Genomic DNA, 15,569 nt, shown 5'->3' on the forward strand with positions numbered 1-15,569 from the left:
GTGCGCGAGAGAGTGTGCGCGAGAGAGTGTGCGCGAGAGAGTGTGCGCGAGAGAGTGTGCGCGAGAGAGTGTGCGCGAGAGAGTGTGCGCGAGAGAGTGTGCGCGAGAGAGTGTGCGCGAGAGAGTGTGCGCGAGAGAGTGTGCGCGAGAGAGTGTGCGCGAGAGAGTGTGCGCGAGAGAGTGTGCGCGAGAGAGTGTGCGCGAGAGAGTGTGCGCGAGAGAGTGTGCGCGAGAGAGTGTGCGCGAGAGAGTGTGCGCGAGAGCAAGAGTGTGCGCGAGAGCAAGAGCGTGCGCGAGAGAGTGCGCAAGAGTGAGAATGCGAGTGCGAGAGAGTGTGCGAGAGTGCGCGAGAGTGAGTGCGCCAGAGCGAGTGAGAGTGAGTGTGCGAGAGAGAAAGTGAGTGCGCGAGAGAAAGTGCGAGTGAGAATGAGTGCGCGAGAGAGAGAGCGCGAGAGAGCGCGCGAGTGTGAGTGAGAGTGAGTGTGCGCGTGAGTGAGAGTGTGCGCGAGAGCGAGAGTGTGCGCGAGAGCGAGAGTGTGCGCGAGAGCGAGCGCGAGAGTGCGCGAGCACGAGAGAGCGCGCGAGAGTGCGAGTGAGTGTGTGAGAATGAGAGTGAGAGTGAGTGCGAGAGAGTGTGCACGAGAGCGAGCGCGCGAGAGAGTGCAAGTGCGCGAGAGCGAATGAGAGTGCGCGAGAGAGAGAGAGCGTGAGACAGAGCGAGTGAGAGCGAGAGTGAGACAGAGGCGGGCGCCGGCGAGAGAGGCAGGCGCCGGCGAGAGTGTGAGAGAGAGAGAGACAGACAAAGACAGAGAGAGAGAGAGAGAGAGAAAAAACAGAGACAAAGAGAAGCTGGTGGAAAGGTTAACTCTTTGTGGTCTGATTTGAGTGTACACATGCTTGTCGTGGATTGAATGTTTGTGTGTTGTTCCCTGGAGCTCGAGATCTGGGAACGTTTTGAATTTAATTTGCATTTTGGGAATCCAAGATGATTTTAGATAAAAACCATTTTGTAGGACAAATGTTACTGGGCACATTAGCTGAGCAAGGTTACCTCATGACCTTTTCCACATAGTTTAGACTACTCTCTCGTAATGAAAAACTGTTAAAAGGGAGCTTATCTCGCTAAGGCATTTAGCCATTTGGCCTGGCTTGATCAGGCTTTCCCACTTTGATGCACATGTAGCTTAATTAGTCAAGCATACCTCGACCTGTCAAGTAGTTTTGCTTCCTCTACAAACTTTTGCCATTTTATTGTTGCTTTTCTGAGTATTTTGTAATCTCAGTACCAATTTCTGCATATTGACAACTTATTTGCAGCAATAAGGGGAGAAGCCATAAGAGAACTCTTAGGGGTAAGAGCTGGCACTGCAACTCTGCTCATGGTTTTAAAACCTTAGCTCAACCTTATATTGTAACATTGATGCCATTGGTAAATAAAGGTAAATAACTTAACCTAAACTGTAAGAGTTTTACATTCCAGACTACAATCTCCGGGATGAACTAAGAGAGGCTTACAGGTAAAGTCCATTACGGATTCCCTGAGCCATCTTGAACAGGTACTTTAACACACTGAGCATGTTTTTACATCTCAATGGTCGCAGCAGTTTACCACCACTTTCTGCAGGGCAATTAAGGAAAAGCACTAAATGGTGCCATATCCATCGGCATCCACACCCATGAATGGCGTTACAAGTTGGTTAAAACTAAAATAGACAGGCTACTTTGGATAAATATTTCAGAAACTGAGCACACACTGCTAATCTTATTCTAAATGCTGTGTCTATTGACAGCAGAGGCATGAGTGGCTACTCACTGCTTAAATCTGCACAAGTACTTTTAAATGGTTTGGCTTCCTCATCTCCACCTCACCCCATGCTCACTCCTTCCCACCACTCCATCCCATTCCTCACCTCTCCCCTGATAAATTCCATTTCAGTATCATGCTTCTGTCTGCACAAGTGCAGTGTCTTTGCATATGATGTTATCAGCATTGCACTGGCACAGTGTTTCTGGAATTATGTGCATGAGCATTATTTCACAGTGGATGCTTTTCAATCTAATCTTCTCCATTCGCCCACCACACTCTAGATGATTATAGTTATTGTTCAATTAAATAAATCAACTACTTAATTTAGCCATAACCGATGTACCTGGCTCAAGTATTTTTATGCTTGGGTTGACTAGTTACTTTTGAAATTACTGCATATTTGTAATCAATGTTATACATTTTACACAGCACAACATTGAATATTAAATCCACCCTTGAGTTGTGCATATGACAATTGCTTCAAAATATGTCACAGAGGAAGACACTGGCCTGAGAAGGTGCATGATTTGCTGGCCTGGATTTCCTCAACACCATCCTAGCCATCTGAATTTTGGAAGAGGTGAGCAAAAATAAATGTGCTCTAGTCAGTCTCCAAAAGATAACCTACATACATTGTAATCTCAAATCCAGACTTTAAATTTCATAGACATCGGTTGTTTGCTTTTTGTTTTGCTTTAATATGCAACTCTAGGACTGGCTATTTGAGGTACTGCAATGTGATACTGGAGGTGAACTATGTGGAAATTCAAAATCAGTTTTTGATTTCAAAAATAGCCAGGAAAACTTACTAAATTACTTGAAATTCTCACACAGGGAATTTTAAAAAAAAGCCTGTGATTCCAATACTTGCCTCTGCAAATTTATTTACAAAATATTGTGGAAAGACTTTTTAGACACAAGATAAATAGGACAAGATGGGTGGCAGAGCCTAAAAAAGTAGAGTCTAAGCCTATTAGTTCCTTGCGTTTTGTTGCATGACAGTCATGATATCTCCCATCACTCCAAATCATCAAAGCTCAGTCAGAAGTGCTTTGAAACAAAGTCAGGATGTAGTTTTGCTATTTGAACTATGGCCTCTCAGATATTTTTGGACTGCTTTGAAATGTTGCACCATTGCTTTATGCCTCAGGTACATATTTAGTTCACTCACTTGTGGCACTCAAACATTGCTCTGAAATCTAGAAAAGCATTAGTCCCGAGCATTCCAAATTGCAAATGTTACAGTATCTATCAATTGCTAGGCTAGAATAACACAAAATGATTGACAATATTTGTAAGTTCTGATGACTAAAAATACATACCTTTAAAAAAGGAGATTCTTCCAATCTGTCAAGGAACTCTGGAAAGTAGTCCCCAACTTCTTCATCTACAGCTCCTACCAAGCTGATTTGTCGCATTGGACCAGCCCTGTATGTACCATGTGAATATGTTCGCCTCACCTATTTCCAGGTTAGAAAAACAATCAAATTAAGCAAATGTGCTATACTATATGGTAGCAAAAAATGAATACAGCCAGAAAAAAACGAAACAAAGATTTTAAATCTTTGAAGACGTTGTGAGACCCCCACTTCCGTTTGATATCAGCTGTAAAATCAGATCAATAGTCAAGATTAAAGTTTCTCAGACGGCAACTGCATGTGTGAATCAAAATCTTAAACTCCAGATAGCGCCTAACATTTGCTGTGCTAGTTTTGCACATACAGATTTATTTTCAAAACACTTGCTTGCCAAATTTACTTAAAGAGCGAGCTTGTGGCAGTGCTGTAAGACAGATTGGGCACCGAGGACCTGAACAAGGAGGGTTACCAAATGTGTATCTTCTTAACATGACTGAAGGATTGTGAAACTAGAAACACAAGAACGGAGATGGAAACATTTGTTATAATGGGTGAATTTAATGTCAAATCAGGTATAGAAAAAGGATGAATGTGGAAGATTGAGAAAAATAAAGTATATATTTGATGGCAAAATTGATAAGGATGCCATTTTTATAAAGTTAATGGCACAGCTTTTGGATTTCTACATTTGGCCTCGCATCTTCTCTTGGCAGAACTTGCTGATACACTAAAACATCAATAATAGACAGTAGTATTAATCTCATTGCTGCTGCAGCAAATTATTTCCCTTCCCTATAAACACCTAGCATTCCTCATGAATCTTGATATTCTTGGTTTTAGGTCTTTTAAAATCTCACTTGAGATCTCCCAAGTTTGAAAGGCACTGTTGAAGGAACCTGGATGAATATTGTACTGCTTCTTAGACTGCTGCCACAGTCCATCAGGAGCAGAAATTAGGCCAATCAGCCCATCAATGGTGATGACGATTATAAGTCAAAAAGCCGAACATCATCCATGACAAAACATTCTGCTTAATTGGTACTTTATTAAGGACTTCATTGATGCACAGTGGAGCAGCCTGCACAAACTGCTGTATACAATTCACCCAGGTTCCTCCAACAGCATCTTCCAAATGTGGGACCTCTATCACATCGAAGGACAAGGACAGTAAATAGATGTGAACACAATCATCTGCAAGTTCACTTCCAAGTATACATAATCTTGAAACCATATCACTGGTTCCTCACAATCGCTAGGTCAGAATCCTTGAACTCTCTCCCTATCAAGATTGCAGATGTATTTACACCACATGGACTACAGCAGTTCAAAGCAGCAACTCACCATCATCTTCTCAAGGACAATTAGAAATGGGCAATAAATCTGGCCTAATCATCTATATTCACATCCTGGGATGAAGGACATTCCCTGTGATAACACTGCAAATTCTATAAACTCCAGAACTTAGATGAATAATAGGTGATCTCAACAGAAATTTATGAAATGGTAAATAGAGATTCTTCTCCCTGACCGAGGAATCTAGGACACAGATGTATAGCTCAAATCTAAGGAGCCATCAGATGTATAGCTCAGTCTAAGGAGCCATCATTTAAGAATGAGAAAAAATGTCCTCACTCAAAAGTATTGTTAACGCTTGGAATTATTTACCCAGAAGCTTATGGATGCTCCATCGTTGAAGAGCTTTAAGTTTGAGATTTTTAGTTTCTTGTGAGAATCAAATATGTTATGGAGAGCAGGCAGTAGAGTGGAACTGAGGGTGAAGGTCAGCCACTTCCACATTAAGCAAAGCAGTAGGCTTGTTGGTAATATGGATTAGAACATAGAAGAATACAGCGCAGTACAGGCCCTTTGGCCCTCGATGTTGCGCCGATCCAAGCCCACCTAACCTATACTAACCCACTATCCTCCATATACCTATCCAATGCCCGCTTAAATGCCCATAAAGAGGGAGAGTCCACCACTGCTACTGGCAAGGCATTCCATGAACTGACGACTCGCTGAGTGAAGAACCTACCCCAAACTTCAGTCCTATATCTACCCCCCCTTAATTTAAAGCTATGCCTCCTTGTAATACCCGACTACATACGCGGGAAAAGGTTCATACTGTCGGCCCTATCTAACCCCCTAATCATCTTGTACACCTCAGTCAAGTCACCTCTAAACCTTCTTTTCTCTAGTGAAAACAGCCCCAAGTGCCTCAGTCTTTCCTCATATGATTTTCCTTCCATACCAGGCAACATCCTGGTAAACCTCCTCTGCACCCGTTCCAGTGCCTCCACATCCTTCCCATAGTATGGCGACCAAAACTGCACACAATATTCCAGATGCGGCCGCACCAGAGTCTTATACAACTGCATCATGACCTCAGGACTCCGGAACTCAATTCCTCTACCAATAAAAGCCAGTACGCCATATGCCTTCCTCACTGCACTATTTACCTGGGTGGCAACTTTCAGAGATCTGTGTACATGGACACCAAGATCCCTCTGCTCATCCACACTACTAGTGCTTCCGTCTCTTATGTCCTTGTGTATTAATTTTTTTTCCTTCCTTCTTATAAAATATAGGACATTCAGTAGTTACCAGAAAACTGAAGGAATTATATAGAAGATGACTTTTAGTAATTAGTAGTCATGACAGTTTTTTGAATTTTAGCAGTGTTTATGCAACTTAAAATATTCCAAATGCAAATAAGGGACTTGCTAAGACTGGGCTAGAAGGCACTGTTTGGTTTAACGAATAATTCCTGCCCTCAGAGTTAGGCATGTGACTTCTGGAACAGTGCATGTGCAACCTTAAGGAGCAACATTAAAAAGATTCATCTATGCTCTGAGAAAGGTGAAGATGCTTCTAAAAATGGTTAGTATAGAGGTGGCAACAGTTTCACATAGCACATAATGATTTCTTGAAGAGAAAAGGGATAAAATACAAATCTACCTATGTGATCTAAGAAATGCAAGAAAACAAAACATGGTGCACCTTAGAGCATTTCAGAAAAGGGGCAGCAGGCAAAACCTTGCATGTACCCATACGTTGTAAAGAATGGTAAATGGTGAAGCTGTAGGTCACAGTGGTTCATGGTTTGACAGCAGAGACCAAGTAAACATGGTATACAATCTAGCAGTGTTCAACGTCAGGTTGGCTCAAGGCCTGATGACAATTTTAAAAGTCAGTTTGTGCTCATCTTGTATAAATAAGAAACAGCACTTTAAAAATTTAAGAGGTCAATGACTGCTTGTCAGATTTATGCTGCTTTAGCTAAATAAATTCAATAGAACTATATCTTACACCATATAAAGTTGTGATTTAAATAAATGGCAATATCTCAAAATATTGGCTGTTGTGACAACTCATGCTTGCATTTTAAAAAAATCTTCAGATATAATACGAAAATGTCATAATATCAACTCAACAGATTACCCTGAAGCCGGTGTGATCAAAGTTGTTGGTCAAATATCAGCCCCAGTACCGATCAATGAAAGAGGGAGGTTTCTTTGTTTTGTTTTGGAGGGGGTTGGGGAATAGAAGCTACTGAAAACATTCTATGTATATGAGTTAATATGATCTATATAAATTTCAATTTTTATTTTGTTAGAAACATTTTAGCTCATTTGTGCTAAACGGAGGGCTAAGAAAAGTTTAAGTATCTGGATTAATTTAATTCAGTCTTTTATTGTATTTTCTCACAAGTAAGCAATATTACTGCATTCATAAATTGTTGTTGTATGCTGGCTATTTCCTTCAATTATGATTTGTACTTTGTTTAAAACAAACTCCTTTACGGGATTGGACATCACTAGCAAGGCATCTATTGCCCATCCTTTAATAAGGTGGTGAGTTGCATTTTTCTTTTATTACCTGAGCCAATCAACAAGAAAAGCTTTGCCAATTACAAGAAGTGCATATTACAAACACAATTTTTAAAATAAATTACACAGACTGCTTAGAATTGTTAACTTTGCAAATTTGTTGATAAATTGCATTGATCAATGTCAGCTAATAAGTTTGAAAACAGTTGCTGCATTTAATCTGACCTGTGAAATTGAGATTATTAGGATACTAAATGGTTAACACAAGGTGTACTAATAACAGGACATTTTTCCATGTTGAAGATATCCATATTTCTCAGATCTATGTATTTATATTGTGAATACTTCATGTCTCAGCCAGCTTGTTCCAATTAATCTAGTTTAGGTCTTGTTGCATTTGAATAAGAACTACTTAATAATTGCAGGAGATGTGAATGAAACAATGAACTGTGCAATTACAAATGACCATCCTCATTTCTCACATGATGATGGAAAGTAGTTCACCAATGAAGCAGCTAATGGTGCTTGATACTAGACCATTACCCTGAGGAATTTTAGAGAAATGTTCCAGGATGTTTTGTCAAATGTCTTTGAATTGTGGAAGTTTTCAATGTCTGTGGGTCTGTATGGGAAATATAGTTCATACTTCCCATTTATTACTGTGATTCCTGTTAATTTGCATCAGAAATATTGTCAATTTGATAAAATTCATGATACAGTCATGTGTATAACAAATAAATACTTCAGTGACATCTAACTATCCTGTGTGTATTTGTATTAGTGGATGCCACGGACCTTTGGAATGTATTTGTGGAGATATATATTTCTGTGGCATTGCTAACACCAAGTTGCAGGGACTAGGGGATAGCCTTTTCATTATTCCATTAAAAAGAATGCAGAAAGAAATGTGCCAGATTTCGACAAGAATAGAATGCTAGCAAACAAACTGATGTTCCTCTTGGTTACCACAGGTAACTATAGCAAACAATCTCTGCATGTGATGTGGAGATTTATTCCCACAATTCATCTGTGTAAGATGAGCTTTAAAGAGTAAATACAGGTGAATACTTACAGTATGAGCTCTTCACTAAAGGTCTCTCATATTCACTGCAATGCATTAAATACATGTTTCAGCCAGGGCTTCCATTCAAATTCTCTCCAAACTTAAACCTCAGTCTTCCTAGGATTTGATCCAGTAATCGTGAGAACAAATAAAGAACAAGCTTCCACAAGAAGTGGTAGAGGCTAATACAATTCCAACATTCAAAAGGCATCTGGATGAGTATACAAAATAGGAAGGGTTTATACGGATATGGGCCAGTTGGTGGCAAATGGGATTAGATTTATTTAGGATATCTGGTCAGTATGGATGAGGTGGATCAAAGGATGCGTTTCCATGCTGTACATCTCGAGGACCACTAATGGTTGCTACAACCATTACAATAACATGAAAAACTTCCTTCTTCCTGAATCATCGGTTTTCTCTTTTGTGAAGTTATTTCTCTTTTTGCATTTCCCAACTGCGTTTTTAGGATAAAAACAAAGACTGCAGATGCAGGAAACCAGATTCTGGATTAGTGGTGCTGGAAAAGCACAGCAGTTCAGGTAGCATCTGAGGAGCAGTAAAATCGATGTTTGGGGCAAAAGCCCTTCATCAGGAATACATGAAGGGCTTTTGCCCGAAACATCAATTTTACTGCTCCTCGGATGCTGCCTGAACTGCTGTGCTTTTCCAGCACCACTAATCCAGAATGCATTTTTAGGATGTCAGCTGGTATATCAAACATTTGTTCATTAAAATGAAGTGTCTATTTTCACTTGTAAGTATGCACCATTTTTCAAAAAAAAACATCAAACCCTTTCTCATAAAACCCTTTCATACAACGATTTACCTACAACAATGGTCTACTGAGAATGGGCCACTTTTAGCTACTTTGTTATTTAGTTTCTGCAGCTGACAACAATGCACTTTAGAATCTGAGCAGACTCAAGTATAAACTAGCATAAAGGAAGACACTGTTCCATGGATTTCATTAGAAAAATGCCCACCATTTACAGCAAATCACTGTTTACAAGTGGTTGTCTTTAAATCAGAAAAGTAACATAAGCCATTTGCTTAAAACATGTGAAGCACAATGAATATTTTCAACAGTCCAGCAAATTCTTTGCACCTTGTTAAACCCCAGACTTACTGATCAAGCCATGCACCACTTCTCAACACCCCTCTATACGTGTGCCACATTCATTTGTTGTGCTCTTGAGATTTCTGTGACAACCGTTCAGGGATAATTGAGTATTTGGTCAGAGACCTACTTAACAGAATCACTAGATACTTGCGCATTATAAAAATGCAGTTTATGCAGGTAACTGAAGTACAGATTCCAAAGTTAATCAAACTTGGCATTACAGGATGCATGAAGGGAAATGAAAACACTTCAGGAGAGGTAACAGAGAAAGAAAGGAGTTAGAAAAGAGAGGGGTGGCTGGGGGGGTGTTTAGGAAGTGCACGGCAGGGGACAAAGCATGAAAACGGTGGGGAGAAAGGGAGCGTGCTGGGGAATGGAGAAGGTGGTATACGCAAGGGTGGGAGAAGGACTATGCAATGGGGGAGAAAGAGTATATAGGGCAGGGATCAGAAAGCATGTAACAAGTGAGGAGAGAGAGAGGATGTGTGTGTTGGAGGTCACCTTAAACTTTGTGCAATGCTACATCATCAGTTTCACTACCTCCCCAAAAGCAGCTACATGAATTCCAAGCTTCTTTGTGTGACATGTGACTGTGAAAATTATGCCTTTAGGCTTTGTAATTGTAGAGAAGGTTCCATCTCCAAAATGTGCACAATTTTAAATTTATAAATCAAAACTGGAGATGCAAGTCATACCTTATCTCCCCATTTGATTTGCTGGCTGGTTTTAAATGATTTTAGCAAATTCTTAATTTCAGCTGAGGCTGCCTTTCATTTAACTCACATTGATTTTATGAAATGTGGCCAACTTGTGCGGTCAGGTTATCATTTAAAAAACATTTTAGTCTATCCAGATACTGAAACAGATGAACAATCCACACTTTGCATCATCTGACTGTGCTTTTGCATCAGTCATTGCGAGCTAACATACAGGTGCAGCAGGCAAGTTGTTTGTCTTGATCACAGAGGATTTGAATATAAAACAGTGAAGATTCTTACTTTGAATGCATAAAACCTTAAGATCACACCTGGAATATGGTACCTAGTTTTGATCCCATTAGCTAAGGAACGATATACGTGTCATAGACAGTGTGCAGCAGAGGTTCACCAGATTAATCCCCAAGATGTGGGACTGTTTTAGGAGAGATTGAGGCAACTCTCAAGTTTCAAACAATGAGAGGTGGTCTGAATGAAAGCTACAAAATTATTACAGCTCATCATAGGATGGGTACAAATATGATCTTTCGCCTGGCTAGTAACTTTAGAACCAGGGGACCTAATCTCAGGATAAGAGCTAGAGCATTTAAGATGGAGATGAGGAGGAATTTTGTCATAGAGGGTGGGGAATCTTTGGAATTCTTACCTCAGAAGGCCATGGAAGCTCAGTCATTGAGTATGTTCAAGACAGGCAAATTCCGAGCTACTAATGACATAGAGGAATATGGGGACAATATTTTCATAATGAGTAGACACGAGCCTGAACTTATCCATATTAAGCTTCACTTTCCACAAGAAAATATCAACATAGTATTGCTGAGGAAATCCAAATCGATACTTTATAACATTCAACATAATGCTGAAAAATAATTTTTATTTGAAATCCCTTGCCAGTAGTAAATATACAACTATTTACAGAAACCATCAATAAAGTTCTTTAGTCAGGCTTTCCAATCCTGATTGGAAACAGAATTTAACAGGTCAGAAATCATTCCTCTCCAGACAAACTATAACAGAGATAAAAATTGCTGTAGCCAAAATTAATCAGTTGAAGATTCCTTAACTGAAAGCATAAATACTGGCAATTTTTCCTCAGCTTTCACTGTAATTACATTGAATCAGCAGACAACACAGATCCTACCTGAGCATTGAAGTTTGACATGGTAGTTGTCTCTATATCCTTTTTCCCTAAGATTTCCATCTTCACTGGTGCACTTGGAAAGCTATAAGCAAAATACTCAAGAAAATCTGGTAAGTATGCAGCAGCTCCATGAACAATACCCATAACATAATAGGCTGCAGAGTTGTTATTTTCACTGAATGTTAGATTCACAAACTCCTCTGAAAATTTATCCATCTCCGCAAGAGATAGGGAAGAAAGCTCATCCATGTAGGCATGCACCACTGAAGCTCCTCCATTAGGCTGGTCTTCAATATGAATAAACCTTTTAAATTCCAACAAGTCTAGTCTTGAATTCTTGTTTTCAACACCAGAATTCTTGCACAAATTAGAGGGAGGTTGACTGCTTTCCAAGGGTACACATCCAGACAGTCCATCTTGTTGGTACAAAATGGCTATCCTATTTGCATCTTCGAATGAAGTTTCCTTCTGCTCTTTCATTTCTGATATTAGCCCTGAACAAATTGTTTGAATAGATTTGCTGCACATTTTGGGCTGCTTCCGTTTGTCAGTTTCCTTGTGTTTCTTTTTCTTTTTCTTTTTTATCTTTTTAAATTGGAATTCTTCTGTACTAAGTTTTCTTTTTTCAATGATACCTGTAAGCAAATGTAACAGAAAATATCTATAGTATCAGATTTGCAACATTAACTTTTTCAATCATTGTGAAATTCAGTTTTAACAGGGCAGAAGAATCAAAACTACCTACTTCTTTGCAGATTCTTCAATTTCCATCAGGTTTACACGTGCGCTTTTCTCAAACTATATTTTTTAAAATTGTTATTTTTGTTTCACTTGTTCTTTTCAATGATTTTCTTATTTCTTTATTCTTCACTTTTCTCCACACTCCATTTGGAATGGATAGATTGTTCCGCTACAACGCATGTTTCATCAGTACAAATTGGCTATAATGCAACTGATGAATTGCGGACATTGTTTGGATAATGCAAACTTTCTAATGAATGGCTATAGTGATATTTTTATCGGTGATCTTCTACAGTATGATTTTGTGCAATGGTTTTCCTTAATGCGATTTGACCACCACAGGAGGGTATATGAAATTTGATATATGAAAGTATGTCACCACTTTTTAAAACTGATATTAAATTCATAATCTACAAAAGGCTATCTAACCTACAACATTAGGTCAGATAGCCTTTTTCAACATGTTGTTACCCAGCCGATCAAAAACAGGAAATCATTCTCCAGGATAAACACAGAATGAATGCTAAAAAGAGCTTCAGGCAAACTTGTGCACAATACTCTTCTCTGTTGTGAACTGAATTGAAAAAGATTTTAACCAAAAAATAAATTAAAAAAAAGAGTACAATACTCATCATTCATTACCATATATTGTAAATTGATGTAGTGCAGCATCTAAAAGCTGTATCCAGAAGTGTGGAAACTGCACCATGACAAGCACTTTAGACTTAAATTACTTGCAATGCGATATATGTGACCTCCGAAATATCCCTGTCAAAGTTACCTATAAAAATACATCATTAAAGCCGAAAGTAGAAACAGAAATTAGTAAGATGCTTACTGCTCAAAATGCTCACTTTGGCATAGCAATCAATAGTGCTGAAGCAGTAACAAACCAAGTGGCCAAAACAGTGGATTACAATTCAAAATAAAATTACACATAAAAAGAAAAAGACCTCAAATCCTAAATGAAAAACCTTTTTCATCCAGAAGGTAGTAGGGGTCTGGGATGCACTGCCTGGGAGGATAGTTGAGATGGGTAATCTTCGAACCTTGAAAAAGTACTTGGATGAGCACTTGAAATGTCATAACATTCAAGGCTTTGGGCTCAGTGAGAAAGTGGGACTAGTGTGTTTTTGGCAGTACAAGCTCAATGGGGCACAGAACCCCTTCTATACTGTATGTTTCTATGCTACAAAGCACCTTAACAATGGCACACGGAAAACGTCGACTATAGAAATTTCTTTGGTCTATGTTCCTTTCAGCCATTGTTTCATACTTCTGTATAATTCCACGATAGCATATTTGCTAAGTGTCATTAGCAATTCCTCAATCATTATTTTTATTTTGCATGAGGTTGGGAGAGGGCAAGAGTAAGCTACCTACCAATGTTAAAGAGGATTTCAACAGCTTCTTTAGAGATCTGAAAGGTAAGAGGGCGTAAACTGGACATTGGACTACTGGAAAAGAGAGGCTTGCGATGTACTAGTGGGAATTGAAAAAATAGATACTTTGCATCAGTCTTCATAGTGGGAGATATCAACAGCATAGTCAAATTTTGAAAAAGTCAGGCGGCAGTGATAAGTCTATGGCCATGACTCAGAAGATGGTGTTGGGAAGCAGTAAAATCGTAAGGCAGATAATATCACCCAGCCCAGATGAACTACGCGCTACAGTTCTGAAAGAGATATGGAGGCATTGGTGTTGTTGTTTCAGAAATTACTGAGAATACCAGAGGACTGGAAAATGACTAATGTAATACCCTTGTTTAGGAAGGGAAAGAGATACGAAACTATAGGCTGGATAGCCTGACTTTGGTCAGTGGTAAGATCTTTAAGTCCATTAGTTAAGTGCAGGTATGAGATCATGGAGGACTAGGAAGTGTGTGGTAAAGTAAAATGAGCATGCAGGCAGGGCAGCGGGCAGCAGACAGCATGAGGAGTGAAAGAGGGCACAGACAGGAGGGAGTGAACAGAGAAAGTGCAGGGTGGGGCTGTAAGCATGGGCAGGGGAGCAAACCAAAGCTCAGGGCAGACAGAGAAGCAAGATGGAGTGCAGAGTTAAGGGGGAGCGAGAGTAAAGTGAAAGAGAGCATGTGCTCCAATTCTAAAGTCGCCAGTCAGGCAAAACATCATACTTATACCCATCCAATGATGAGCTGTAATAATTTTGTATCTTACAATTAGACCACCTCTCATTGTGTGAAACTTGAGAGTTGCCTCAATCTGTCCTAAGACAGTCCCACATCTTGGGGATTAATCTGGTGAACCTCTGCTGCACACTGTCTATGGCAAGTATATCCTGAGCTAATGGGATCAAAACTAGTCACCATATTCCAGGAAAAACAGACAGACAGCACATGTGACCTTAGGAACAGATAGTGGGTTGAAAGTATGCAAAGAATCCAGAAACACACTGATATCCAGGACCTGCTTTGATTCTTCAGCACAGACAAAAACCACCTATGGCCAAAGCACCCAAAAACCTACTCCACCATGAGTTAAAAGCGAAGAGGTGCTCATCAGGACAGGTGGACAGTCAGTGTTTGTTAGAAAGAACACTGAGGATCTCAAGAGAGAATCAGTCCTCAACCACAACCTGCAAGTGTCACCAACCAACACCCCAACTTGACATGAGATTGAGAAGGCTATCTGACAGCTGAGAATCAATAAGACCACTGGTGGAAATTAAATTCCCACCAAAATTGTAAGATACACAGAAGCACACTTGGCTCACTACATTATCCCACCTGAAAGAAAATAATCTATGACAGTGATTTCAACCATCAATAGAGAAGACAGGATCGACTGCAGCAACTAAAGGGGAGTCTCCCTGTTGGCTGTCACAGAGAAGGTCAATGCAAATATCCTCCTTGATTACCCTCTGCCTGCATCTGAGGAACTTCATCAGTCAGTGGTCATAAATTTCACAACAGAAGTCCAAGAAAAATGCACACAGCAGCAACAATTTCTATTCAAAACCTTTGACCTCACAAAGGCTTTCAACTCTGTCAACTGGGAAGGATGACGGAACATCTTTCTGAAATTTGAAATGCCCACAGAAATTCATCACCATCCTGCACATACTGCCTGAGATCTTCACCAATGGATCCACCACAGAGAGTGATACATCATGGAAACAGACCCTTAAGTCTAACCAGTCCACACCAAGAATGTTCCCAAACTAAACTCGTCTCACCTGCCTGCGCTTGGTCCATATACCTCCAAACCATTGCTATCCATGAACTTATCCAAAATGTCTTTTATACATTCTAACTGCACCTGCATCCATCACTTTCTCTGGCAGTTCATTCCACACACAAACTATTGTGTAAAACATGTTGCCCCTCATGTCCTTTCTAATCTTTCTCCTCACACATTAAAAATATGCCCCCTCGTTTAGAACTTCCCCAACCTAGGGAAAAGAGCCTTGTTATTCACTTATCGATGTTTCTCATGATTTTTTTAAAACTCAATAAGGTCACCTCTCAAACTCCTATTTCACTGCAGCATAAGTCCCAACCCTTCCAGTCTATTTTAATATTTCAAACCCTCCGTTCACAGGAGCATCTTAGTAAATTTTTTCTGAACTCCCTTCAGCTTAATAATATCCTTTCTCTGACAGGGTGGCCAGCACTGCACACAATACTCCAGAAGAGACCTCAACAATATCCTGTACAACCTCAGCATGACACCCCAACTCTTGTACTCAAAAGATGGAAGCAATGAAGGCAAGCATGTTAAACACTTTCTTAGCCACACTGTCTACCTGTGATATAAATTTCTAAGAATTATGT

The 15,569-nt window shown here is 39.8% G+C and overlaps 1 protein-coding gene across 3 annotated transcripts in view; it reads right to left on the bottom strand.

Annotated features, from left to right (window-relative positions):
* Positions 1–15,569, bottom strand: part of LOC122561730 (lysine-specific demethylase RSBN1L-like) — a 64,581-nt gene that overhangs the window by 37,378 nt on the left and 11,634 nt on the right. The window contains exons 2-4 of one of the 3 annotated variants that reach the window (XM_043713806.1): positions 12,419–12,557; positions 11,036–11,670; positions 3,130–3,267 (exon numbers count right to left, since the gene is read on the bottom strand). In XM_043713806.1, the coding sequence (XP_043569741.1) occupies positions 3,130–3,267; positions 11,036–11,670; positions 12,419–12,485 (840 nt within the window). In that variant the 5' untranslated portion in view covers positions 12,486–12,557. Of the gene's footprint in view, positions 1–3,129; positions 3,268–11,035; positions 11,671–12,418; positions 12,658–15,569 lie in introns of those variants that run through there. The other 2 variants (XM_043713805.1, XM_043713804.1) reach the window with 2 other exon arrangements.

This window comes from Chiloscyllium plagiosum, chromosome 23 (genome assembly GCF_004010195.1).
Source record: "Chiloscyllium plagiosum isolate BGI_BamShark_2017 chromosome 23, ASM401019v2, whole genome shotgun sequence".
Classification (NCBI taxonomy): Eukaryota; Metazoa; Chordata; class Chondrichthyes; order Orectolobiformes; family Hemiscylliidae; genus Chiloscyllium; species Chiloscyllium plagiosum.